The following is a 27239-nucleotide window of genomic DNA, read 5'->3' on the forward strand; positions in this document are numbered from 1 at the left end:
CCCCCTGGCCCCGTCTCTGGGCCCAGAGGCGCCAAGCAGTGGCAGCCGGACGTGGAGTGGACTCAGCAGTTTGCCGGGGCCGTCATGTACCCCTCCAAGGAGACCGAGAACTGGGTGCCGCCGCCCTGGAACGGTGAGTTCGGCGCAGCCGCCGGGTCAGCGTCCGCCGCGCCGCGCCGCTCCACTCCGCTCCGGTGGAGAGCCGTGTCTGTAGCTGGGGTTGGCCTAAAGGACTGTCATGTTACTGCGGAGACGTCGGGGTGTAGGTGCACACCTCTGAGTATTTACTCAGGAGGAAGCGCCGGTCCTCAGGCCGGCGTGGGAGGAGCGGTGCTTCCCCGGAGCAGCTGAGGTGTGTTTGCTCCGGTGTTCATCTCAGCTCGATGCCAGCTGCCTCCCCTGCCCCCTTTCCCGGCCAGCGGCTGTAATGGCACCTGCTTCTGGCAGCCAGACTTGGCCTTGGAGAGCTGATCTCTAGTCTGCTCCTTTTGGGCATCACGCTTCAAAGAAGTTAATTTGGAGAAAGTCCAGGGGAGAGCGGCCAAATGCTCAGCGGGCTGGGAGACCTAATGTATGAGGAAGAGTTGGGAGAACTGGGATTGCTTAATTTGTGGAAGAGAAGACCGTTGGGGGGGATTTGATCACAGTCTTTAAATGCAAAAAAAAAAAAAAAAGAGTTGCATATAATAAGGACAGTGAGCAGGTATTTTCTGTATCCATAATGGGCAGGGCAAGGAGAAATGGTCATAGATTGCAACAAAGGAAACTTGCATTAAAATTCCTCCTAGCAGCCAATATAAGTGAAGCAGGATTTGAAACCCAAACCTGCCTCCCTGGTGCATGCGGTAATCTGGGCCTGGGTCAGATGTACCGAGTGATCTAGATTTGCAGTTCCCAGTCTATGGTACACGTACCACCAGTGGTACGCAGACAACCTGTCAGTGGTACCTGTTAACAGATTTATTCTAATTACTTTTATATGACAAATTTGCTGGTGGTACTTGATGTTAAACTGAAAAATTTCCTGGTGGTACTTAAAGTTGTATTGTTTTAAATTGGTGGTGCGCAATCTGTCAGAGTTTGGGAACTGCTGATCTAGATGGTTTGAGTGAGGGCACCTTACGATGCACTTGGCTTTAACTGGCTAAATGCCAGGCCCTGGAGCGAGGTGGGGGAACTTAGGTTGCGCTTACGGAAGGGAGAGTCTGTGTTCAGGAATATGATGATATCAACATGGATCTAGGGGTTGTGGTTAGACCACCCTCCTTGGCCTAGCACGATGCTGTAAGGAGGGGTAGATGCTATCATGGGATGCCTGAGTAGGTATCTGTCAAGTGGGAATGGGGAAGGGGTGTTTCTACCATGTGAGCCCTTTGCAAGGCCATGTCTTAGATCCTGTGCCCTCTTCTGGGATTAACACTTGCAAAAGAACCTTGGGGAAATTTGGAAAGGATTTGGGAGCTCAGTCTTCGTGTATTATTCAAGAAAATATTAAGAGGCATTGGAACGTGGCCTGCCAGGGCTTTCCTGAGGAGGAGGTTGGAAGCTGAAGCCAGGCAGAGTCAGGCTAGAAACCAGGTGCCTGTCTTCAGTAGTGATGGGGATTAACCACTGGAGTCACTTCCCTAAGCAGGGAGTGATTTCCCCCCCCCCACCCCGAGGTCTGGGTTCAGTGCTCAAGGTGAAACTCTCTGACCCATCCTCTATGCAGGAGGTTCGGCTGGATGAGCATAGTTTTAAACGTGTTAATGTGCGGGACATCCCTCTGTTACATTAGCATCCAGCCAGGGACGGTGTGAGGAACTGAGCACCTGTGAGCCTGGCAAGGGAAGGCAGAGTGAGGAGGTGTCTGCAGAAGAAGTGTTTGGACCTGGGAACCCATGCTGCTGGCAGTGCTGAGGGGAAGGGGCCACAGGATGCTGAGCAGAGTACCTTGGCTTGCACACCCCTTCAAACAGAAACCCTTAAGTAGACAGCGTGCTGCAGCCTGAAGCCTGTGCTTGGCTTGGACTGTTTGAGCCAAGACAAGGGCAGCTTGATGTAGGAGTTGGGCCATACTTGTACTCCCCTGCATGGAGCATCAGGGGGGGTTTCACTTTCCTTGGAGATAGTGGGGTTGGCAGCCAAAGGAGTCAGCAAATGGCGTTAGACTGTACTGAGCACCCGCAGCTGCCAGGACAGGCACTCTGTGTTGTCAGACCTCAGCGCTGACTTGGGAAACCTCCTGAACTGAGCAAGAGAGAAGCTGTTCCCCTCCTGACCCCAGCTTTCCCCCACTCCTCCCAGATGCTGATATATTGAACAGAAACTGCCTGGCAGAATTGCCTGGGCTGCTCCATGCTTGAAGGCTTGTCACTTGGTGCCCAGATGTGTGCTCTCTGCGCTCTTGTTGGGGCACAGGCTGTGTGGGACCAGTTGCCTGTAGACAGAGGTGCATGTGTGCGGAGAACACAGCTGTATTCTCTCCTGAAAGGGTGGCGATGGGTGATCAGCTGGGGGTGAGCGCCCAGTGCGAACTGGCAATTCCTGAGAGGAGCAGGGGGGTTTACTTCCTCCGTCTGCTGGTGATGTGACTGCTGCTGCAACACTGTCCAGTTGGTGTCCATCATTCAGCAAGTCTTGAAGAAGTGCTGGGAAGGACCATGGGAATGATCACAGGACTTGGCAAACAGTCTGAAATCGAGACTCCAGGAGTTGCACCTGTCCAGCTTGGGAGAGAAGGCTCAGGGGTGACTTGCTCACAGCCTGCAAGTGCCTGCATGGGTAGCTGACATGTGCTGACCACAGTTTAATGACCAACAGCTGAGCTGAACCCAGATGCATTCAGGCTAGAATGAGGCAGGCTTAAGAGGGGAACTAGCCACTGGAGCAACTGCCCCAACAGCTATGATAGACTCTCTGCCCCTGGAAATGGTTAAAATGGTGACTCGGTGGCTTCCTAAATGCTCTGCTATAGTTTGAGTAGGAATCAATGCAGCCAAGTCCTGTGGCCTCATCCTGCAGGCAGTCCTGGAATTGTACCCTGTCAGATTGTGCCTGGGTGTACGTCTGTGGTATGTGCAAGGTGATGGAGCAGCCATCCTGATGCGCAGTGCTTGCTGTAGAGGCTACTTTGGACTGTTTGCTGTCCATTACCACCTCTGCAGGATGCATGTGGTGCTGTGAGCCCTGGTGGTGGTGTTCCTTCATCAAGCACTGCAGGGCCCCCCTGTGTACCATGCAGCACTCCTGACCTGGTTCTCTGCAGTTGCTCCTGGAGGGTCTCATCCTTGTGGGCAGCAAGTGTTTGCCAGAGCCAAATAACTTTGATTTGTGCTTGCTGCTAATGAGCACAATGGGGTGGGAGGGGAACAGCCCATGAGTGCCAGGCACTGCAGCTTGGCGGGTGCAGTGCTGTGTGAGAGCAGTGTGGATCCTTGTCTGCAGCTGTGCTCACATCATCCCACTGGGCAAAGCACAGTTCAGATCATCCCACTGGGCAAAGCATGGCTCCTCTGTGGGCACTAATACTGTATGTTCTGTTGTGTGGAGGGGAACAGGGTTAGTGTTTCATCCCACAGCCCCTGAATAATTCCCCAGCCCTGCATTGGGCAGAGATCACCTAGGGGAAGCGTCCACCCAAAAGAGGTGTCATCCTTCATGCTCCTTCCCAGGAAGCGAGAACCTGCTGAGGGACGTGCCCTGTGGGGAGCCGTTTTGTCTTGACTGTAGCCTTTGCTGCCTAACAGAGCTGTGACAAGCCCCTGGCCTCCTGCAGTGGTGCGGTGTTCCCTGCTGGGCTTGGGTTGTGCTTGAGCCAGTGTTGCCCAGAGAGCAAACAAACCAGGGAGGCCTCTGAGTTTCCCTGTAGTAGATGGGGATCTGTGAGGACGGCCCATTCCCAAGGCCTTTCTGGGCTGTGCTGTGTGGGGCCCTCATTAGCCTGGTGGGAGGTGCTCTGCTTTTGCTCCACAGTTGGGAGGTGCAGAGTGGAGCCAGACAGGCCACTGCATGTGTGCCGGGAGATGCGCCTCTTAGAAGCTGCTGTTCCCTGCCCATTGACATCTCATCCTATCCAGCCCTTGGCTGTGCTGGCACTGTTGATGTAAGTCTGGGGTTTTGACTCCCTGTCCGTGGTGTTTGTGGTAATTGAGCTGCCGCTTGTTTTCTTGGGCCTGTGCAGACAGGGACCCTCCGGCTGGCAAGAAGGTCGCCAACCTGACACTTAACTTTGGGCCACAGCACCCGGCGGCGCATGGAGTCCTACGCTTGGTCATGGAGCTGAGTGGGGAGACAGTGAAGAAGTGTGACCCGCACATTGGCCTGCTGCATCGTGGGACAGAGAAGCTCATTGAGTACAAGACCTATCTCCAGGTACTTTGCCAAGCAGGCCCATGCACATGGCACTCAAGTCCTGGGGCCCCTTGAGCTGGGAGACCTCAGCCTGCCCTGGCAGATCCCACAATGTGTCCATTTGCTGGCAGCTCTGCTGTGTGAACTGTGCTCCCTGTGGTTCGGTGGGTGTAGGTCTTGCAGGGTCTAGGCCAGCAGTTGCTCTGCACATGGCACTTCTGCTAAGGTCCTAGCAGTGTTGGAGCACTGGGCCTGAGAAAGCTGTGTTCCTTTCTCACAGATGCTTGCTTTCCTCCTGGTCCCTTTGGGACCTCGGCTGTGTATGCAGGGTACCAGCGCTCTGCCCCAGAGAGTGGAAGTAGACAAATTGGTGCTGGGTGGTAAGATACTTGCTGTCCCCCTCCACAGACTTGCCCAGTGAGTTTGATGGCATCTCCTGTTTGTCTTCCTGGCCTAACCCCACATGGGGTCATGGGGCTTAGCCCTGGGAGTGGTTACCCTGGCCTGTTGCTGCTGGCAGCCTGTCCTTTGCTTTGACCAGCTGGGGTGGGCTCCCATGGCCCACTCCAAAACTCTCCCTCTGTCCTCTTGAGGCACAGCATCGTGGTGGGGGTGGTGTCTCTAAGATGCCTAGACACCAGTTATATGGGCTGCCTGGAACAGCCTCTACACTGCTTGGAGACCCTAGGGCAGGTGCTACTGAGTAAATACTGAGTACACTGATGTCTGGGAGGGGCTCCTGAATTCACATTCTGGTCTGCTCGCTGTGGAGTCTGTCAGATTCCTTATCTGTAGAAAGGGGCTCTCGTCCCTTGTCCTTTGCCCCAGGGCCCTGGAGTCTGACTTCATAAGGGCTCTGAGACCCTGGATGAAGGTGCTGCTGATGGGTGGGGAGCAGGCAGCAAGCTGAGGTCCTGACCTTGAAGCAAGCTGAGGTCCTGACCTTGAAGCAAGCGTCCTGGGTGACAGAGCAAGGGGTGTGTGTGCATGTCTGCTCTGCTCAGAGCCATCAGTTGTCCCCAGGATCGCTGGAAACAGTGGTCAGTTACTGACTGACCTGTGTTAAGGATGGTAAACAGAGTCCTCAGCCTTGCTGCCCTGCTCACGCTGAGCCTGACTCCCACAGAAGAAGCGTTGCTGGAGAGTGTGGAGCTGAGCCAGGAAATGCTGAGGGTGCCAGGCCATTGTGCGCACATGGGACGTGGCTGTGGGTGCAGCCAAGCTGCGTGCTTGGGACAACTCTGCATGGGAGCCATCAGTTTTGGAGAGCAGGGACAGGTCACTGGTAGCTACTGGGAGCAGGTGATTCCACAGCTCAGGTCTGGTACAACCTCATCTTGGCTTGGCCATGTGGGTGAGGAGCAGCTGGCCAAGGGCTTGAGAGTAATGCTTGCCCTGCAGTCTGCTGGTACTTGTGGGAGCACTGTGCAGATCACATGTTGATTGGGGACCTCCCTTCACACTGGGGACAGGATTCACTTTTCAGCCCTAGAGTAGTGCTTTGAGATCCCTAGAGCAGCCTGCAGCCATGCAGAGAGACCTTGGGGTTGGGTGTGCTCTGAAGGGAAGGGGGGTCATCTCCAGAAGGTGTGGGGCAGGAGACCCCAGGGAGCAGAGCTGAATAAGTTGCTGGGCCCAGAGGTGAGGAGATGTGGCCTTCTGCTGCAGCCTCCAGCCTGGCAGCTCCTGGGCATGTGCAGGATGGATATGAGAGCACACTCTCCAGGCATGGCAATGTCAGCCATGTGAAGGGGCCTACCTGCTCTCTTGTTGGGCTGCTATCTTCGTGGTGCTGCACCTGCACTGCCCCTCTGAGCCTAGGCTAGGTGGTGGCGCTGTTGCTGGTTCTTAACCACTTGTGCTCTTAAAGCCTGAGCTCCACCTTCCAATTTATCTTCTCCCAAGGACAAGGGAGCCCTGTAGTAGTAGGGCAGGGGTGGGCAATTATTTCGGGTGGAGGGCTGGTTACTGAGTTTTGGCATGCCATCAAGGGCCGCATGACAGGCAGCCAGGGGCAGATAAATATTAATTTTCTAAATTTTTTTAGGAGCCCTGTGAGCTGGATAGAATGGCCTGGTGGGCTGCATCTGGCCCACGGGCTGCATCTTGCCCACCCCTGTAGTAGGGGCACTGGCTGACTGCCCCAGTGACATCCCCAACAATGTGTGGGTGCTGTCAAGAGTGCACAGGTGTGTGAGTGTGTGGGTGGTGCCGATGCGGGGTGTGCCTACCCCCACATGGGCTTGGGTCCTGCAGGACACAGTGATGCTGCCAGGGGCCTGGCCCCTTCCTTCCTGCACTCTGTGTCCCTGAAGTGCAGGCCCCAGGGAGACCTGGGTGGTGGTTGTTGTTGGCCTTGCACTTTGCTCTGTGCCCTACACTCCTGTGGCTGCTGCAGCAGTTGGCTTCACTGTGCGCAAGAGAAGGCTGTAGAATAGCAGGCAAAGCCTTCTGGGAGTGGTAGTAGCCTTCAGGGATGCAGGTCCCATGGTACGTGGCTGCCAAGGGCAAGGGCTGCTTGGCTAAGGTCAGGTGCCAAGGCTGAGTGTGCCATTGCGGCAGACCTAGGTGGGAATGCATCCTCTTGTCTCCTCTCGTCTGCTCAGCAAATGTGTGACACTGGTTATATGGGCTGCCTGGAACAGCCTTTGTGCTGCTGGCCAAGGCCCTCCTCTGACTCTATTTCAGGGAGACAGGAACACGTGTCCCAGGTCACATAGCCACCCTCCCTCCTGCAGGCAGCAGCAGTGTGCATGGGTTTCCTTTTCTGGGCAGTGACTCTAGCTGTGGCATCTGTCTGCCTGGTAGCATTGGTTGCATGCGTGATTCCTGGGTTGGGATGGAGGAGGCATGCCCTGGGGTCCTGCTGTGTTCCCATGGGTTGCCCTTCCCATTACAGCGTTTCCAGATGCTGGTCCTGTACACCTAAGGGCATCTCTGTTCTGCAGGCATTGCCATATTTTGACCGCCTGGACTATGTGTCTATGATGTGCAATGAGCAGGCCTATTCCCTGGCTGTGGAGAAGCTGCTAAACATCCGTCCGCCTGTGAGGGCTCAGTGGATCCGAGGTGAGAACTATTTGCCCCCACCCCCTCCACGTGAGTGACCTTGTCCTTTCCTGGAGCTGGGTGGCTGCATAGCTGAGGGGCTTTAACATGGAGGCCTGTCTTGGTCACCAGCTCCTCTCCTTATCTGTCCAGTCCTCTCAGTAGGTAGAATGGCACATGGCATCTGAGGCCCTTAGTCATGCTCCTGCTCTGTGCAGCTGTCATGCCGTCTCTGAGAGGACTTGTCAGCCCCGTGATCTGTGTTGTCTGCCAGCCTGTTCCTGCTGGTGGCCATCTCCAGACACCCCCATAGCAGGTTGCTGGGAGATGCCTGGCTCGTCAGTCTTCATTGGACAGGGCCCATCACTCCCATAATGTGCTGGGAGTGAGCTAGTCACAGCTATGCATGGGACTCCAGCTGCCCCAACTCATCCCCTGTAGGAGAGGGGATTCTCTGCATTCCTGTGAACTTGGGCAAACTGCCCTTGCCCTGCCATCCTCTGCTTGCTCCCACATTGAACGCAGCCTGAGCAGTGCCCAGCCCTTTGGAGCCCAGAAGTGTCATGGGCAGCTCCCTGCAGCCAGGGCTGGATTAATGCATAGGCAAACTAGGCATGTGCCTGGGGCCCCGAGTTGCTGGGGGCCCCTGGTCCTTCCCTCTGTGGGAGCCTGCTTCCCTTCCCTTCCTTTCTGTTGGCCTCCTAACTGCGACTTCCAGCCCACTCCACAGGGGCGGCAGTGCCACGGTGGGGAGAGCGGGGGGTCTCAACTGGCCTAGGATCCATGAGTGTGTTTGCCTAGGGCCCACTAAGGGGTTAATCTGGCCCCACCTGCAGCCATGGCCACCATCTCTGCCTCCCTAGAGGGACCCCTGTTCCTTCAGGTTATGCGAAGAGCCTGTATTTGGGAGCAATCATGGGCCATGCGTCCTTCCTAGAAGGACTGACCACCCTGGTGATGGGTCAAGTGGCCAATGCTCTCTCAATTCTGGTTCCCATGTGGTGCCTGTCTCTGCCTCAGTTCTCTTTGCAGAGATCACACGTCTTCTGAACCACATCATGGCCATCACGACCCATGCCCTGGACATCGGGGCCATGACCCCCTTCTTCTGGATGTTTGAGGAGCGAGAGAAGGTAAGTGCCAAAGTTGCTGATACCTGGAGTTCATCAGGCAGCCAGTGGCCCTGTCATGATCTCCTAGGGGGGAACAGCAGGGCTGCCAGGCACAAACAGTTGGCCTTCCCCAGCCCAGTTCTTCCCTGAGAAGGGGCTGTGGCACTTGTCTTTGAATGGGTTCTGCTGGAGTAAGGCAACTGCATGGTGCTGTTGAGGATTCTCCCCAGTCCAGTTGGGAAGAAGTCCCAAGTCAGCAGAGGCTGGGTGGCAGTAGCAAGCTCCTGAGAATTCATGGCTCTGCATCTGCCTGGGAGATCAGCCCAAGGAGCTCCTCGTGTCCCAGCAGCCTGAGGTGAAACATTGCATGTGAACCAGCATTGGGATCAGGTGTTCCCAGGAGTCTGGGGTCTCAGCCATTGCTGGGCTACCTGCAGCACAGGGCAAGGGAGAATGCCCCAGAACCCAGTTCTCCACTGGGCTTTGCTCACTGTTGGTTCCCAGGTTGCCCTCCCTACTGTCCCCATCACCCATGTGAGAGTCCTGCCAGTGCAGTGTGGTGGGGCCCCTCCTTGTCTCTAAAGGAGCACTGTTGACTGGCATGCTGGGGATGTGATTGAAGCAGCGTTAGTCCCAGGTGGGCAGTCTGACACCCCTGCTTCCCTGGCTTGTGGGCCTTGGCTCAGCCTTGAGTGCAGATCCATTGATCCTTATCCCTTCTCTGTAACCCTTTGGCATGTCCTGGTTTTCCAGCTGCCCCTGGAGGAGCCTGGGCCAGCACATAGCAGGGGATCTTGGAGCCTGAGTTGTTGTGTACTGCCTCAAGCCTTTCTGTTCTGTGTGCTCTGATGCTGGCTGGGTGGCTCCTGTTTGAGGGAGCCAAGAGGCAGGCTCTTCTGCAGCTCTAGTGAAGTGCCAGTTTCCCTGGTTCTTGGTACTGGGCTGGGCCAGGGTGCTGCATGGGGTGAGGGGAAGTTGGGCTGGGCCAGAGTAAAAAATTTAATGTATTTCTGTCCCCCGCAGATGTTTGAGTTTTATGAGCGAGTGTCTGGGGCGCGAATGCATGCTGCCTACGTCCGGCCTGGAGGGGTGCACCAGGTACAGGTCGTGGCTGTTGGCTTGCACTATCCGCAGCTCGCCCCTTCCTTGCCTGTGCCATCTGCCCAGCCCATGGAGGCCAGGTTACTGCACTGTGGAGTGGGTTGCTGGACATTTGGACTCTGGGCCCAATCCAGCCCCAAGTCCCTTTGTCTCTGTGATAGCAAAGGGACCAGGCCACTGGCCAGCTGCTGACAGTGGCTTCAGGAGCTGGTGTGGGTGGAGCTGAGGGGAGTTGGTTCCTGATTTGATAAAGGCAGCAAAGATGGGTGGATGTAATGGTCCTGGCTTTCCCCACTGCTGTGTTGTGCACCCCCAGCTCTGAGCAGAGCCCCCTTTGTGCACAAGTGCTGTTGCCCTCCCTGTCTGGGTCAGGGCAGAGCTGTTTCCTCTGTGGCACAGGCTTGCCAGCTGCCTGTCCCATGGTACCCTCTGGGCTGTTTGATGGGCTGACAGTGGGCCCTTGCACCAAAGGCTCATCTCAGCTGAGCTTTTCTCTCCCAGTTGGAAGGCTCTGGAGTGGGCCCTCCTCTGACTGAGTGAGGGGGTCTAGCTGATATAGCCAGGGTGGGAGAGTGAGAGTGTCCATGTCCGTGTTCAGCGCAGGTGCAGAACAGTTCTTTGTTGTGACGCCTCCAGCCCAGCTGTGCCCCACATCCAGGGTGCAGAAGGCTCCCAATCGTTCTCCTCCATGTCTCCTGCCCTTTCTGTGTACAAACAACATGCGTAAGGCTGGATTTTGCCCTGCACTAACCTCCTGCTTCTCTCCAGGACATGCCCCTGGGGCTAATGGACGACATTTATGAGTTTATACAGAACTTCTCCTTACGGATTGATGAGGTGGAAGAGGTAAGGGTCCCAGTGTGCCTCATCCTTGTTCTTGGGGTGGGATCTTTCAGTGCATGGGCCACCCCTGCTGTGTCTGGGGAGGGAGTTCCAGCCTAGCACTGCAGATGTGGGAACTCTGTGTCCTGTGCTCTCCCCATTGCCCCCAGGAGGTAGTATGCCTCAGTGCTTGAGAGGGTCAAGGCCAACCCCCCTCCCATGTTGGGTGTAGCCAGCGGGGGTCGTTTCCCACAGCTCCTGGGGTAGGTTTTTGTTCCTGAGTCTGCTCTTGGATGCAGTTCTGTTATGAGAGTCCTTGGGTTTCTGTTAGTGAACGACTGTCATGGCCACCAGAGGGGCAAGGGGCTGCTGCCCCAGTGTTTGACCTCGAGCTAAAGTCTAGTGGGCTGGGCCAGCTGATGACAGAGCCCTACTGTGTAGGGAGGCAGCTGGCCTGGCTCTGCAGGGGCCACCCTGTCATCTAACAGCTCTGACTCGTGGCTGCAGGACCTCACAGCTCCTCCTTGGACTTAAGTGGGGGTCAGGGCAGGTGTCCTAGCCCAGGTTAAACCATGATCTTCCCCCATCTGCTGCTTCCTGATGCTGGACATGGGATTCTACACCATCATCCAGGGGAAAAACAGCAAAGTGGCCAACTGCCATTTAATGCCTGCACTGTGTTCGCTGCACGATGGCAAACGTGGGTGGAAGATGGGCTGCTATGGTTATGTGTGGACGTGACTAGGCAGCGCTCCACCTAACCCTTGGTGGTGGATCTTTGCCCTGTAGTTGCTCACCAACAACCGGATCTGGAAGAATCGCACAGTCAACATTGGTGTCATAAGTGCAGAGGATGCTCTCAACTGTGGCTTTAGGTAAGAAACCTTGGCTAGCTGTCTGCAGTAACCTTGAGGCAGACAGACCCCCCCCTCCAGGCCTTGAGGTGGAGGATGCGGGTACATCCCAGTCAATGAGGCCTTTACCCCTGTCCTTGCTCTTACAAGCCAGTCTGTGTGGGAACGTGGGTTGTCAGTGGTATCAAAGTCACCATGAAAACAGAAGCGCCTCCCTGGGCTGTGGAGGCTGGGTTGTTCCACCCCAGCTCTCTGCTGTACCCGTCTGCTCCTAAGGCCAGAGCAGCTGGTCTTGGAGGCTAGTTCAGCCAGAACACCTGCCTGGGCAGTAGTGTTGGGTCCCATGGTGGAATATCGCACCCAGCAGAGCCCTGGCCTCAGTCTGTGATGCCCCTTCTCCCCCTACCTGTAGTGGGCAGCACGGCCATGCCTGTAACGAGAGAGCATGCTGCCAGGCTGGGTGCTGATGGGCTCCTTGCCAGCTGGAGCTTGAGCACCCCCAGTGCCTGGGGCAGGATGCAGAGACTCCCAAGCTCCCTCCTAGATCAGCCACTCTTCTCCTTTGCTGTCTGCCTCAGCAGTAGGGATGATAGTTGCCCCTTAGGGTTGGCTCCCTAGGTGTTGCCAAGGTGCCCATCAGCATCATGCTAAGTGTCCCTGGGCCCCAGATTTGGCCATGAGCCCCACTAGCAAGCAATCCCTCCTTGGGGGTTCTTTGTACAGGCTGCTTCCTGGGGCTGGGCTTGGGTTGATGTGGGAGATGGGCCAATCCATGTTAGCCAGACCTGACCTAACCTTTTCTCCCATTCTCTCCATCAGTGGCGTGATGCTTCGGGGCTCGGGGATCAAGTGGGATCTGCGCAAAACACAGCCCTACGACGTGTATGACCAGGTGGAGTTTGACGTCCCAATCGGGACATTCGGCGACTGCTACGATAGGTGGGATTCCAAACAGACCCTGTGCATGAGGCTGTGTCTGTCCTGGGCAGGCTGGGCCCAGGACAAGTTTATGGGTCTTGTGTTGCTGGCCACAGGTCATGGTGCAGTGCAGGGACCTTTCTTGGGGTTGTTTCTTCCAGCTCTACAGGCCCTATGATGTCCCTGTTGCCCTCTTGGCTCGGGTGGGGTGAGAGTAGTTTTGTGTGCCAGCTAGATAGGTTGCGGGTAGCTTGGGGAGAGGCTACTTTGCTCTGCAGGGCACCTGTGTTTCCAGGCTGGAGGACAGGTGGGTACGTAACCCTGGCTGGGTGCTGCATGGCCTCTTCCCAGCTGTTGGCCTGGTGGTCAGTCTTGATGCTATGTCCTGTCCCTTTGCCAGGTACCTGTGCCGGTTGGAGGAGATGCGCCAGTCCTTGCGGATCATCCTTCAATGTCTCAACAAGATGCCGGAGGGGGAGATCAAAGTGGATGATGCCAAGATCTCTCCTCCCAAGCGAGCAGAGATGAAGGTGATTCCTTTCCCAAGTGCCTGGTGGCTGGGAGCGCTCAGTGATGGCAGCAAGCACCTCCTATATGCATCTTACTGACAGTTGGGAGGGAGCTTCATTTGTGGTGGGAGCAGGGGCTGTGAGTTGGGGCCCTGCTGAGGAGAGGGCATGATTTGGAGCACCAGGCTCCTGGGCTCTGCTCCTAGCTCTGATGTGAGCTTGTTTCCACTCCTGCAAAATGTGATGCAGCTAGTCTTGCAGGGGCAGGCAGTTCAGAGCACAGTGCTCCGAGCCCAGGGTGCAAGTACAGATGTAGAGTACTTGGGTACTGGAGAAGAGTCCTGTTGAGCAGCTCAAGGAGGGCCCTCCTCCTGGAAGGGGAGCAGTAGGGTGAAAGGGATGCAAGGAGCCACTCTGCCTGTGGTAGAGGCCCCTCCTGGGACTGAGGCCTGCTGCATGGTGCTGCTGGGTTACAAGCCTCCCACCTTGAGAGGAAACTGCTTAGACTCGCTTCAGAGTTCCTGGGGTAGCTGTTAAACCAGCTTCCTGTCCAGGACCTTTAGCAGCAACGTACTGCAGCATTCTTCTGTGTCCCAGCGCCTGACAGCTGGGCTGTTGTGACCACCGCCGTGCTAGAGAAGGGGAAACTGAAGCAAGGAAGCAGAATACACTGGTGGTTGTTCCAGTGTGAGGCATGGCAGAACCAGTGCGGAGCCCAGGAGTCCTGACTCCAGTCCTATGCTGTGTCTCCTGGCCCAGGGGGCTGTGCCCATGTCGCTCTGCTTCTGTGGCAGAAATGCCACTGTCTGTGTCTCTCTCCAGAAATCTCTCCCTGTCAGCTTGGGACACTGGGGTCGAATTCCTAAGGGAGGGGGGATTTTCCTCCCTGCCTATGTGACAAAAGCCTGGTGCTTAGGGGGTGGTCCCTCTGGTCACCTGAGTGGGGGAGGGAAAAGCCCCTGCTCATCTGCCCAGGTAACCAGTGATGCTTTTTAAATTGGTTGGCTAGTTGCCAACACTGCTGGCTTCTATTGGACTGGGCTGCTCAGGTCAGAAAGGCTATATAAGGGCCTGGTCCAAGGCGGAGGAGGAGAAGCCATTTTTTCCAGCATGGCACAAGCATCAGGACACAGGGAGAGAGTCTGATCCATCTGAAACGCGCTCTCTCTGGAAATCGCTGAGCCAGATCTGTACCATCTTCTGAATGATACTTGTAAGTGGTGTCTCTAGAGAGCTAGTCAGCTCACAGTGATGCATTTACATATCAAACAGCTACCTCAGCCAGACTGTTTTGCTCAATGGTAATCCCTTGATAGTGCTCTACCACTTTCCCTGTTCTACCTTATTCTGTCGGGAGCAATAAATTTCTCTTTTGTGACTGGTGTAGGAGATTTATTGAGGGGTGGGTTTAATTATGCCTAGGAGACCCCTTGGGTCAGTGGACTAAGGGAGACTATCCTTTTTGCCCCCCAACTTGGGGAAGTGCCACAAGTTCTTGTATTGGGTCGAGTACCTGTAGGACTATTAGGCCTGTGTTTCCCCGAGGACACAGGACCCAGACAGTCCCTTCTCGGAGTGGTGGCAGCACACGTTATCCCTGGACTCTGGTGGGGCTCGAAAGGGGGTCTGCCAGGGCTTAGGCGCCCCTGGAGAGACGTGTGGAGTCCAGAAGGTGGACAGGCATGGTGAGGTGGGAGGCTCAATGCAGGAGCTCCCCCTACTGGCCCGCCACATGTGGTGGCAGTCATGGGATCTGCCACTCCACCCCAGAAGTGTCTACCTTCCTCTGCCGGGTGAATGGTTCTGTGCTGGTGCTTGTAGAGCTGGAAGTGTGGGACAGGCCCTTCTTGACATGCACTCTGCCCGTGGAACTCCGTGCAAACGCTGCTGGGGCTGGAGCCAGGGTTTCCAGGCAGCTTGTTTGTTACAGTCTGGCTTCCCTTTTGTGTAGACCTCCATGGAGTCACTGATTCATCACTTCAAGCTGTACACAGAGGGTTACCAGGTGCCCCCCGGAGCCACCTACACAGCCATTGAGGCCCCTAAGGTACCAGCTCCCTCTCCTACTGAGTTGAATGCTTCCTTGCCTTCCATTTCTTCTGCTTTTATGTACCCTGGGGTGTCTGGGCCTCTGTCTGTGCATCCCCAGCCAGCAGGAGTGATGGACCCCCCTGCAAGGTGTGGGGATGAACTGTGTGTGTGGGCCCTAGTGGAGCCTGTCCCTGGCTGCCAATCCCATTGGCAGTGCCCAGTGGCTGCAGCTGTCCCAGGCAGCACTGCTGTGCCTTGGGTTTGTGAACAGCGCTGACAGAGGCAGACACCAAGCATGTGTCTGAGGGCCCTAGCTGGGCCCAGGTTTCAGGAAGGGCCCAACTCTAGGGCCTGTCTTAGTTGCTCAGAGATTGTGTATGGGCCCTGTTCTCTCATCACAGCAGGTGGCTCTTTACATTTGTATATGTGACCAGGTCTGTGGGGTTGGAACATGCCTCCAAAACCTCTGAGCTGCCTCTGCCTCCCTGGGAACCTGCACTGCAGCCAGACATAGGGCTCTGGGTAGGCTTGGTAGCAGGAGGAGGGGGGGGGCTTGAGGAGGTGGAGGGGAGGTCTCTGTGTATATACTGACTTCCCTGTCTTCACTATCCCTGCAGGGTGAGTTTGGCGTGTACCTAGTTTCGGATGGCAGCAGCCGGCCGTACCGCTGTAAGATCAAGGCACCTGGATTCGCCCACTTGGTAGGAGACCCCATATGAAGCCGGGGTATGGGCAGGGTCAGGATAAGGGCCCTGAGTTTTGGACCCAGAGTTATTCCCAAGGCATGTCACTTAGAAAAGGGAAGAATGGGGGCAGCTGCAGCTGACATGGCCTTGGGGCTGCATCAGGAATGCTGCTGTCCTGGAGCTTCTGGCCTTTTTGTGGCACTGATGTGATGGGTGAAATAGCCTGCAGATGCTGGCCCCCCTTGTGCTTCCCCACCTCTGCCTCAGAGTAGTGCGTGCTGGGACCTGTCCTCTGTCAAGGAGGAGGCTGGCATGTGCTGTGTTCAGTCTCTGCTATGGGCTTTGTCACTTCTGCACTTGTAGAGGTGCTTGTAGAGGGCCCTGCTGTGTCCTGCCCTGGGCAATGAATTTCTGATCCCAGGTATGCAGCCCTGGGCAGCTTGCACTGCAGAATGGGAGTGTGTCCCAGCAGTCATGGCCAGGTCTTGCAGCACTCTCTTTTGGGTCAAGCAGCAGAGCAGAGGACATGTGGGAAGCAGCATGTTCCCTTCCTTTGCTGCACCCAGGGCCCTGGTTGCCACAGCTGGTGATCACTGCAGTGTCAAGTCAAAGCCCTGCAGCACCTCCTCAGGGTGCAGCTCTCATTGTTGATAGCTGGAGGTTTTGGGGGGGACATGGGAGAAGGGCCAGGACAGCTGTGACCCTGCTGCACTGCACAGAGGGTTTCTGGAGCACATCTGCCCCGTGCCCTTCCTGTGTATGTTGCACATTGGAGCCCAGGTGCTGCTTGCTCAAGTGTGCCTGGCTAGAGAGCAGGGCTTTTCCCCTGCCGCACGGAAAGTGATATCCTTGTGCTGTGCTCGCCACCCACTGCTTCCTTCTTGCCTGAGCTTGAGGCCCATGCTATGCTGAGCACGATCTCCCCAGCATCACCAGTGCTGAGCAGCATGATGCGGGGAGGAGGGAGCAGGCTGCAGGGGAGGGGCTTTCTTGACCACTAGGCTGCAACCCTCAGAACCCATGTGCAGAGGGCCATTGCAGAGCCCAGCCTGGCCTAGGGTACAGGACACATGAGCCTCATACCTTGTACCCATGGCCTTAGCATGAAAGCCCTCATTGCAGATGGTTCTGCTGAGACTTGGCCCAGCAGCTGGGAGTCCCTGCTGATTGCCTTGGGGCTGCTCAAGTAGTATGCTTTGCCTCTGAAGTTAGTAGGCGCTCCTATCTTTGCAGGGCCTGCACACACACAGCCTGCTTTGCACCTTTCCTCAGCACTGTGCTTGCTGCTTTGCTAGTGTGGCTATAAGCAGGCTGGGCTGGTACTTGCAGGGACTTCTGAAAGTGACTGGGGTACCTTGACAGAGAGTGCCCTCCCCCTGGGGCTAGTGCTGGCTGTGTTGCCCAATGTTGCTGGGGATGCTTTGCCTTGGGGAGCAGCATGTGTATGGGGTGGGGGTGGAGGGGCAGTCATGGGTGCTGTCCTTGTAAGTCCCTGCTGGTTCCATCTGGCACTAAAGTGCCCTGTGGCTGAAGTGAGAAAAGCAGCTGGTCATGGTCCTGGCCGGAGCAGCTGTGTTGCTCCCACCGCTCCATATTGGGGGTGGCTCTGCTGGGTGCTGTGAACCCCTCTGTTCCCAGCACAGATGACTGCCTGGGAGAGCCCTTCCCATCTTGCACAGGGCTCCCTGGACACCCCTCCTGCAGGATGGTGGCTCTGCAGCTGGGAGCTGAGGCCAGCTCACCCTGTCCAGCAGAACCCTTGCTTCAGGCATTGCATCTGGCCCTGGGGCACCCAATGTAAACCTGCTACGTCTGTGGGAAGGGGGTGGCCAGCAGGCTCTGGGCTTCTGCCTGCTTTGGAAGCAGACCATCCTCGGGGGTCCTGCTAGCAGTGCTGGTGCCATGACTGCAGCTCTGGGCAGGGGTGAGGAGGCAGTCAGGGGCAGACCAGCTGCAGCCTGGCATCTGGTCGCTCACAGTCTTCTCTCTCCTAGGCTGCCCTGGATAAGATGTCGCAGGGTCACATGCTGGCAGATGTGGTGGCTATCATCGGTATGTTCCATTCCACTTCCCATCAGGCTGAGCCTGATGGGGCTCCTGGGGTTGGTGAGGGGTGTGGGGTGGATGCTGAGGTACAGCGAAGGGCAATCAGACTGAAACTGCCAGTCGGGGTGGGACAGAGTGGCAGGCCAAGGGAAGCTTTCCTGAGGCTCGAGGGGCCGTCCTCCCTGCAGGCCGGCATGCTGACTCCAGAGCGCACTGCCCATGATACCCTTTTCCCTGTTGGCAGGCACGCAGGACATTGTCTTTGGGGAAGTGGACAGATGAGCTGCAGGAAGTCGCTGGATCTGGACAGTGCCCTGTGCCTGCTGCACGTGCTGCGCTCCTCAGGGTGTCCTGTTATAGTGTGTGCTGCCGTGTGTGTGTGTGTGTGTGGAGAGCTGCGCTAATAAAGCTCCCATCTCCACCTGCTGCCCTTGAGCTGCTTGAATTGAAACTGGAAGAAATAATCTTCCCTGCTCGCCACTTCCCTCTCATCTCCCTTCCCCCTTCACATCTGGCTGCAGCTTTAAGCCAGGCCAGGCCCTGCAGTACCACTCCCAGCAAGGCTGTCCCCGAGGTTTCCTGCCTGCAGCTGGCTCTGCTCCTGGTACTTCCCTGCCCAGGCCCTCCGTACCTTTGTGTGACTGCTCTCCCCTCCAGGCTCAAGAGCTGAACCTTGGCGTTTGTGGTGACTGCCCAGAAGAGAACCTGTGTACTTTGCTCCACTGGGGAGGCTTTTGGGTAAGGCAAATAAGGATTTCTTACGTGGCCCTGCTGCTGGGGTAGGAGGACTCAGGCTGTCCAGCCTCTGCCCTGCACACTCTGGGGGAGTGTCCCTGGCCCACTCCCAGGACTCCATGGTTTGGGTTTGTTTTCTGCTTGTTTTCTTGTTTGAAATTTGCCACACTCTTCTGCCCCCATTTCTCTCTCTGGGCCCAGGACCAGCCCCAGTACCCCCAGAGCGCTCTTCCTGTCACCAGAGGTAGGAGATGGGTAAAACCAGGGGCCCTGAAGGCAGTGGGTCAGGGCAGCTGGGTATGAGAACACAAATGTCCTAGAGGTCGGAGTACCAGCTCCAGGAGGAGCTCTTTCATGCTTCCCAGTGCTGCTCACAGCAGCCTGGCTGGGCTGATCATGTCCTCCTACCCCATCACCATGCAGAGGCTGAGGCAGAAGAGATCATGCTCCTGTGATCACAGTGCAGGTGACTGGTGACCTGATGTCCTGGGACTTCATGCTGTGGAATGGGATTTGGCTGTGAATGCTGCGGAGTCTAGGAAGCCTCTGGGCAATCGGGCTTCAGCGGGCCCTGTTCTTGGCCTGATGCCTTTCGATACCTTCATCAGTGACCTAGAGGAAAACGCATGATGACTGTGGGGCAGTAAGTAATGGTGGGGCATGGTCCTTGTTCCCAGTAATGAGGCTTGTTTGGCGCCAGGGCTTATTTGAAATGCAGGGTCACAGAGCTGGGAGCAGACTGGTCTCCCCCAAGGCTTACAACCCCAGTGATGCTGAGCTAGGTGTGGAGGCTGAGCTGGAGGATGGGGTGAGGGCAGGCAAAATGCAGATCCTGGTCTGTAGGAAGAGACACTGCAGGCTGTGTGCCTCCCAGGACACTGCTGTTCCCTGCACTGGCCTGTGACTGCTCTGAATGCCAACACTTGCAGCATCTGAGCTGCTGCTCTGGGTGCAGGCTGCATGCTCCAGGCGGAAGCAGGCGCCCAGCCACAGTGCTGCTGTGAGTGCTGGCACCGCTTGTTCCAGGAGCTGCCGGCTGTGCCAGGAAGGCCCTGTCCTGTTGTGGCTGAGAGCCCACATTTGAGTCGTGAGCAGCTGGGAAATCTGCAGCTGCACAGGATGGCGATGGTGCTGTGGCTATGGCCACCCTCTGCCCTGAGGGACTCTCAGCTGCCGTGAAGAGTAGCCTTTGGTAAAAGGATCAGCATATCCTTCCAAGCGCCCCTTGGCCCCACGTCCCACAGGAGTCCCCAGGCCTGACCACTACAACCCTGCTGGGTTCTCCTGGGTGCCCCCCTCTCACCACAAAGGGGCAGCAAGGCCTCGGACTGGTGCCCCCATGGGCATTAGGCTGTTTCCAGGAACTGGCAGTGCTGCTGCTGACTCAGGGCTGTGCATCCTTCCCCTTCTGCCACGCTGTGATTTCATTCTTATGGCAGCAATTTCCTCTGCACGTCGTGGGAGATGTGTGGGATAGGGCGGTACTTGTGTATCCCAGCCAGAGGAAACGAGGTGGGGGGTGCCAGCCAGGGCCTGGGAAACCTGAAGAGGAGCCCCTGGCACGGTACCAGCACCTCCTGGCTCTGGCCGGGGCTGACGGTGCAGTCCAGGCTGAGGCACTGGGGCAGACAGCGGCGGGTGCCACTGCCCAACACGTCCCAGTGGAAGGGGCCCTGTCATGAGCAGACCTGCAGGGCAGGGCGTTAGTACCTGGGGAATGTTTTGCAACTTATGCCACACCAGCACCTCCATCAGTACTGCAGGCCAGGAGTGGGCATGTGCTGTGGTGGGATTTCCCCCTGGGTGCACCTGGTTTGGTGTGTGAAGCAACTGGTTGTGAGGCTGCCTCGGTCCCCTCTGGTGCAGGGTTTGCAGTTCAGGCACCCTGGGGCTGGAGGGCTGGCGAAGGAGGCCCTGCAGACGAGCTAAACTGCTGCCCTGGGGACCTTTGATTCAGCAGCAGGTCTGAGCTAATGCCTTCTGCAATACGGGACTCTGTGCCCCTGGCCTCCTCAGCCATGGCAGTGTCATCCTCTCGGGTGCCCTTGGGCAGCTCTGTTCTCGAGCTGACCCTCTCCGGCTCTGCCGGGTTGCTGTCTGTGACACTTGCTGTATCCTTAGCATCTCCTGTGCTAGCATGCAGGGCTAGGACTCCTGGTGCCAGGGTCCGTGGCCCAGCCTGGCTGCTGGGGGCCATCTCAGGGCTGTGGGGTGCACGGTGTCCTGCATGGCGTTGCTCTGCAACCACGTGTATGAGCCCTTCTGCTGGGAGGGAGTTGCTTTCCTGTGAGGCTGGGGCTGGCTGGACAGGCCCTAGGGCTGAGACGGGTCCCGGGCATTGCATGCCAGCAGGTCAGAGTGGGCTTTGTGTGCCTGATTCTGGCTGTCATGGAGCCAGTGCTTGGCTGGGTGCTGCGGCGAGGGCGCTTCAGGGAAGGGCTGTAAAGCCATGTGTTTGAAGGCTGGGGGAGCAGGGGATGCCTGCGCCCATCTACTTCCTACAGCCCTGTGTGAGACTTGTAAAAACTTAAAAAAACCCCAAACAAACCAGCTTCTCCCTGAAAGTCCTGTAGGGTCCCACGTCTGAGGCCCGAGCCAGCCTCCCTGAGTTGCCTGGCTGCATTGCAACCCAATTGCAGGCCTGCGGTGTCTGGGCTCAGCTTGCTGGGGGGACCTTGGCACCTGGCTCTGGGAGCAGCCTCGCCAACAGCAAGACCCCTGGGCTGGGGCAAGGCAGCCTGGTGGTCAGTGCCACGTGGTCTGGTGGCTGGTGACACCATGACTGAACCAAAGCAGGCTCTTGCCAGCCAGTAGCAGTATCACCAAGGCCATGGTAGCCAACTGGGCCCATGCGCAAGGAAGGAGCCTTGACTGGGGTCTGGATGGTGCTGTGGTGCCCTGGAGGCCAGGAACTCATGAGCAAGGACTATGGGGAAGCCCAAGTCATAGCCATGTCGCTCTGGTACTGTAGCAATGGCCTGGCATCTGTCTAGGCTGCCCCTTCCTGGGAGGGACGTGCATCGCCAAGCTGCTGGCTACTTCCCTGCTGCAGCCAGGGCCTCCCCAAGAGGAAGCAGCTTGGCGTAGTGGAGCGCACGGCTAGGGAACGAGTGGTGAGCGCAGGAAGGCGCTTGCTCTGTGGTCGTGAGCGTCCTGCTGAGTCAATCGCACGCCCAGCCCATCAAACGCGGTGCAGCCCGGACCTAGCGCAGTGGTGGTCACTGCTCTCACTGCCTCAGCCCCAGACGTGGGAGCGCTCAGACACGCGGCAGCTTGCTTGGAGGGGCCCAGTGAACCAGGATGAAGTCGTGGCTCGTGGCTGCTCTGCTGCTGCTCCTGATGGCAGGCGAAGCAGGTACTGGGCAGGCAGGGGCACCGAAGGGTTTTTGTGGTGCACGCTTCCCTCTGGACAGGCAGAGCTGTGTGTGCTCTCCAGGGTGGGGTTGTGAGGCTGGTGGAGCCACTGTTGGGGAAGGGGCACGGTGCCTGGGAACAGCCAGGGCCAGGAGGACGAGACGTGACCCCTCTCCCAGCTGGCTCAGAGGTCACGGCCCTGTCCTAGCCGTGTCCTGCTTTCATCTGGGGAAGCTGTTCATGGGGCGATGTCGACGTAGACAGGCCTGGTTTGAGCGGCTGCTCCTGGGGTGGGTGCAGGAGCTACCTCCCTAGGCAGGAGAGAGTTCAGCCAGCTGCCTGGGGCAGGACGGTTGCGAGGAGGTGAATAGGAGCCTTTGGGGCTGCGGGGATGTGGTTGTCTGGCTGAGCTGGTACTGGGAGCCGGCTGGTAGAGAAGGGCCCTGCCCTGCGTCACACCATCCAGGGAGCACAATTGCAGGTGTGTGGGAGCCGCTTGTTTTGAGCCCTCTCCTCCCCCAGCCACTCGGACCCTTCCTGAGCCAGGAAGTGGAACCGGCCGTGGCGCTTGCACCCAGCCCGAGGCAGCTCGGGGTGGAGGGGAGGCAGGAGGGTGCCGAGCAGCTGGATCAAGGGGTGCAGGGCAGGTGGGCTGCTGAGCAGCTGGATCAAGGCTGGTAGCCTGTGCAGGGGAAGCAGCTGGCAGGAGCTGGTGGCACCACGGAGCTGCACGCTGGCTCCAGGCAGGGCAAGTTTTTCTCAGGGCTGTGGCCTGCTTGCTCCCTGCACGTGAGCTCCTCTCAGCCCAAATGCTCCCGCCTGGCTTGTCAAGGGGAGCTTGGTGCACCTCCTGGCCTCCAGGCATGTGCCCGGGGTCAGCTTCTGCACCCAGCTGGAGCGCTGAGGCTGCGAGGGGAGGGGACCCTGACTGCTACTGCAGGCTGGTGCTGGCAGTTGTCCTCAGAGCGGTGCCCGGGCACAGCGTGCCAAGCCCGCTTCCTGTAGTGGTGGTGGGGGGGGGGGGGGAGGGGGTGATGTCCTGGGGAGTTCCCTGTTTCCCATCTGCTCAGTGGCCAGGCAGGGGAGGCAGTGCCAGGCAGGGAGCAGAGCTCTTGCCAGCTGCAAGCCGGTGTAGGCACCAGAACTGTGAACAAACCAGCTGTGGATGCGTTAGGCTGTGGCTCAAGAGACAGCTCCTGGTCTTTCTGCATCAGGGCTCTGGGTGAGACCTGGTTAAGTTGAGCATGCAGTGGGTTTGGTTCCTGAAGGACTGCAAGATGTAGGGCCTGCTCTGTGCCCTGAAGGACTCTGCAGGCTCCAGGGTGATATCTGCTCCAGCTCTCTCGAGCATACTGCAGGCAGGGGCAGTTTGTCCTACCTTTGGGATCTGTGTAGGAAGGCAACAGAGGTGCAGGGGCCGTTTGAGATGGTAGTGCACCTCCTAGGTGAGGGCAGCATTCAGGGATTGGCATTCAGGTTTCCTTTCTGTCCCTCCAAGGCCCTGCTTTGGGGGTAGCAGCTGGCAAAGGAAGCAAAGAGGTGGTGGGGAGGGGGCTGTGGAGCCAGAGCAGTGAAAGCACATGGTGCTGTCTATGGCCATCAGTGATGGGGGCTTAACCCTTGGTTCAGCGCTTGGGTTCCTCTTGACTCCTGAGCCAGAGACTCAGTCATGGGCAAGGGAGGGCCCATCCTCTTGTGGGCTAACATCAAGTGTAGTCGCTGCACTGGTTTGATACCTGAGCTGAAAATGCTATTAAAATGGCACTGTGTAATGGAGGGTGCATCCCTGTCAAATTTGGATTTGATCTGGCTAATTTGACCTGGAACAGAACATTTTCAAATGAAAAAGAAAAAAAAAAAGGCATGGAAGGGCTCCCAGAGCTGAATGCTGGACTCAAGGGCACTCTGAGTGCTGGGTTCAGCACTGGGTGTCTGCTAGCGGGGAGCGGAGAGCTGCAAAGGGAGCATCCTCAGCTCCTTTGCTGTTCCTGGGGCTGGGCAAGACCCTTCCCTTTCCCCTCTCTCTAGCTGTGTTGCCCCATTGCCCCATCTACAAGGAAAAGGCTTAATCATCCAGCAGCAGAAAGCATTTCACAAGTGCTCATGCTGGAGGTGTTAGCAGCTGGGGCCAATCCCTGCCCGGGGTGTGCTTGGTCGCAGCAACCCTGAGCACCAGGCCTGCACAGCCCTCCAGGGCTGGGCTCTCTGTTTGCTTGGGCCATCCTGCTCCTTTCCGCCAGCTGGTGGGCTCCTGGAGGGCCGTCCGGCACCCCTTGCAGGATCGGCCCAACGTGTGCTGCATTCTTTGCATTTCTTCTCTTCGGGAGGCAGGTGCCCAGGGTGCAGCTGTCCAGGACAAACGCTCTCCAACAAAAATGAGCCCCAGTACACCAGTACAAGTCGATTTGATTCTCATGGGACGCTGGGGCAGGTTTCGCTGGAGCTGTTCTGGCTCAAATATCGGCTAGTTTTGTGTTAGCCCTACATTACAGGGGAGCTAAGGAGCAAAGTGGAGGTGGGGTTAATAAGGCCAGCGCCAGGGCAGTGCCTGAGTGCCAGTCTCATTGTCTAACCACTAGGCCAGGCATCCTTTTCATGATTCTGGACCTTCCCTATCAAGTGTCTGTCCAACCTGCTCTCGATGACCTCTGCTGACCGATGCTACAGCCTCCCTTGTAGATTCATAGATGTTAGGGTCGGAAGGGACCTCAATAGATCATCGAGTCCGACCCCCTGCATAGGCAGGAAAGAGTTGCCCACTCCAGCTTTCCACTGCCTTTCCACTGAGCGAGTCTTCCCTAGCATCCACCCTAAATTTTCTTTGCTGCAAATTAGACCAATTGTTTCTTGTCCTTGCCCCAGAGGTTGCAGGGACTGACTGATCTCTGGCTGTTTACCATTAACCGCTGGCTTGTTTGTTCACCTGTAGCCAACTCGTTTAGTAACAATCCCCATCCGTCAGTCTCTCCTCACCTGTCATGGTCCCTCTGGACAGACCAGTTCCAATCACAATCCACATTACCAAATAGAAAGCCACAGTTTTAATCAGCTCTTCCCTTTGTCTGCCATTTATTTCCTAAGGAAAGGTGTGTTCTTGATAGCTAACCAGTCAAAGCTGTTGATTTTATAGATCTAAACCCTAATTTATAGTCGATCTTGTTGCTAGGGACATGGGGATGCTCCAACTCTATACATTTATTTAAGCAATTATAGTTCAACATTTGGGGATTCGAATTAATTTTACATTATTAGTACATTTAGAATTTGGTGAATGGGCCAGGGATCAGTTCCTGGCTAAGTGACTTTGTGCTTGTGGTTTGTATCAAGCAGCTGCATGTCTTGCACTCGGCGTGTTCACCACCCCCTCCCCACCACAGACTAAGCCCCTGTTGCATTGTATTATTTATAACACTAGACCACCAAAATGTTTTGTTAGAGAAGCCTGGAGCCTAGAATGCAAAGGGGCTCATGCATTCAGAGGCTTATGCATTCAACATTAAAAAAATATATATATATATATATTTTGAAAACATTATCATAAGGTTACACCTAACCCTGTTCTGTATTAAATTCCCATTTCATTTTAAGTAGACTTATTACAAATGATACTAAGCACCAGACTTAACATAAATCTCATTTAAATGCAAATCCTGGTGACTGTAGCTTCCCCCTGCATTGACTTCACTTAGTCCATACTGTTTCTTGAAGCAGGTGCCCAGGCCTAGACAGAGAGTCCTAGCTGAGACCTGCTCCATGCTGAGCAGGCAGAACAGCTACCTCTATGTCCGACGTAGGCCACTTCTGTTAATGTGTCTCAGAATGACGTTTGCCTGTTTTCACAACAGCATCACCCTGCTCGCTCCTCTGCAGCATGGAGCCCACCGTACCCCCCTGACAGGAGCAGATCTGGGGGGAGAGCAGTTGTAGTGGTGCCATTACACCCTCTTTGGTATCTGCTTGATCCAAACTTTAAAACTCCTTGGGAGAGGCAGCAGCATTTCTATTCAGGCAGTGAGAGGGGCAATCAACCTCATGGCTCATTATCATTTCCCTCTCTTTTTTCAAAATCCTAGCACCCCCACAATGTCCCCTGATTTTTTTTTCCTAAATTACTTATGCAGAGTCACTTAGAGAAATTCCTTGCCCAGCCCAATCTGCACAAAATGAGCGTGTTTGATTTCTTCTTCCTAAAATGCTGTCTGGACTGAATTCCAGCTTGCTTATTTTCCAGTTCCCTGAGACCATGTCTAATTCAGATCCTGTTCTTCAGCGTGCCTATCCTCTGCCCACCCACAGGGTTTATAACCTCATTTTTGGTATTCCATCACCTAAATCATTACTGAAAATATTGGTAGAGCTAGCACGGGCTGCCAGCTCCCGCTGGGTTGCAGCCCGGCAGCAAACCACAGATCACTGCTCTTTGACTACGGTTTCAGCCACTTGTTCACCTGTGCTCTGGTGGGTTTCTCAAGACCGGGTTTCCCTAACTCGCTTGTGAGGCTGTCACGTGAGGGTGTCGAGGGCCTCATGGCAGTTGAGATACTGCATCTGCTGCCTTCTGCTTCTTCACCAGATAAGAGATCCCATCAAAGGAGGAAATCGGATTGACACGGTTTGTTCTTGTCGCGGCTGTTGCTTGTCCTTTCAGTACTTATAAATGATTTAATAATTTGTTCCTGCACCTTTGGACAAGCCTGTTTTTGCTCTCTGCTCTGTCATTCCCGTCTTGTGTCCTTTCCCCCTTTTATCTAGCTACCTGGTCCTATCCCCTTCCCCATCCTCTGCTGTTGAAGATAGTAGCCGATGGCTCGGAGACAGCAAGGGTGAGCTGCACCAGGCTGCTCCCTGCTAACTTGCCTACTGCTCCCATGTTGCAGACATGCTGCACTAGCTCGCCACCAGAAGCAGCGTGGTAAGGAGCACAGCTCAGGCCACGAGACCAAGAAGCAGGTCTCATTATTGTGCGAGAAGCTCCTACTACCACTGCTGGGCTGCTCCTAGCACTCGAGCTAGCTTTTGTCTGAAGGCTGTAGCCCGGATGTCCAGGAGATCCCAGGATAGGGACCCTGCCCGAGGCTGCAGAGGAAGACGAAGCCCCACAGTCTGATTTAGGAGGATATTCTTCCTGACCCCAAAAGGGCCAGTGGTCTGACCCCAAGTAGAAGAGCAAAACCCTCTGGCCAGCAACACCCGGCACTCCTGTACCAGCCGAAGCATCAGGGCACCCTAGTTACCACCCCTCACTTTACCTGTGGCCAGCATCCTGGTGCCTCAGAAGAAGGAGAAATCCCCGTCCCCTCTCCTGCCCTCCCTGAAGCCAATAGCATTCCTGAAGGGAACAAGTCACTGCCTTGCCCCAATTGATGACCAGCAAAAGCCCTGAGCATGGGATTCCCATACTGCCCGAGGTTCCTTCATACCCTAGGCTGAGGGCTACAAACATGACCTGGTGTCACACCATGACTGTGGAGTCCCCTGGGCCATAGCACCAGTCCTTCCACACACTCGCCCAGTTCTGCCTGACAGACTCTTCTCTGCCGCCTGGAAGACTGCTCCCAAATCTCACGCCTCCAATCGATGGGTAGAAAGAAACCCTCTTCCCATTGCAATACTCCATTTTTCTGCAGCCAGTTTGCAGCCGTTTGACTTTGTGCCAGCCCTGCTTTTCAGCCTAAAATGTGCTCTCCTTTC

The 27239-nt window shown here is 56.3% G+C and overlaps 2 protein-coding genes across 2 annotated transcripts in view; both read left to right on the plus strand.

Annotated features, from left to right (window-relative positions):
• Window positions 1–3: 3 nt before the first annotated feature.
• On the plus strand, window positions 4–17885 carry NDUFS2 (NADH:ubiquinone oxidoreductase core subunit S2; the record flags this gene model as incomplete). Its single annotated transcript, XM_025194679.1, has 13 exons — window positions 4–133; window positions 4163–4353; window positions 7281–7401; window positions 8401–8513; window positions 9516–9590; window positions 10362–10439; window positions 11205–11290; window positions 12089–12208; window positions 12588–12717; window positions 14648–14743; window positions 15345–15428; window positions 17408–17465; window positions 17704–17885. Coding segments are annotated over 13 exons (1320 nt in total), but the record flags the coding sequence as incomplete, so codon positions are not given.
• A 961-nt stretch (window positions 17886–18846) lies between these two features.
• FCER1G (Fc fragment of IgE receptor Ig) overlaps window positions 18847–27239 on the plus strand; it is a 26502-nt gene continuing 18109 nt past the window's right edge. Inside the window, exon 1 of the mRNA XM_006038193.3 lies at window positions 18847–21549. Coding sequence (XP_006038255.1) covers window positions 21495–21549 — 55 coding nt within the window. The 5' untranslated portion in view covers window positions 18847–21494. The remainder of the gene's footprint in view (window positions 21550–27239) is intronic.

The sequence above is a fragment of the Alligator sinensis genome, unplaced genomic scaffold (genome assembly GCF_000455745.1).
Source record: "Alligator sinensis unplaced genomic scaffold, ASM45574v1 scaffold1361_1, whole genome shotgun sequence".
Lineage (NCBI taxonomy): Eukaryota > Metazoa > Chordata > Crocodylia > Alligatoridae > Alligator > Alligator sinensis.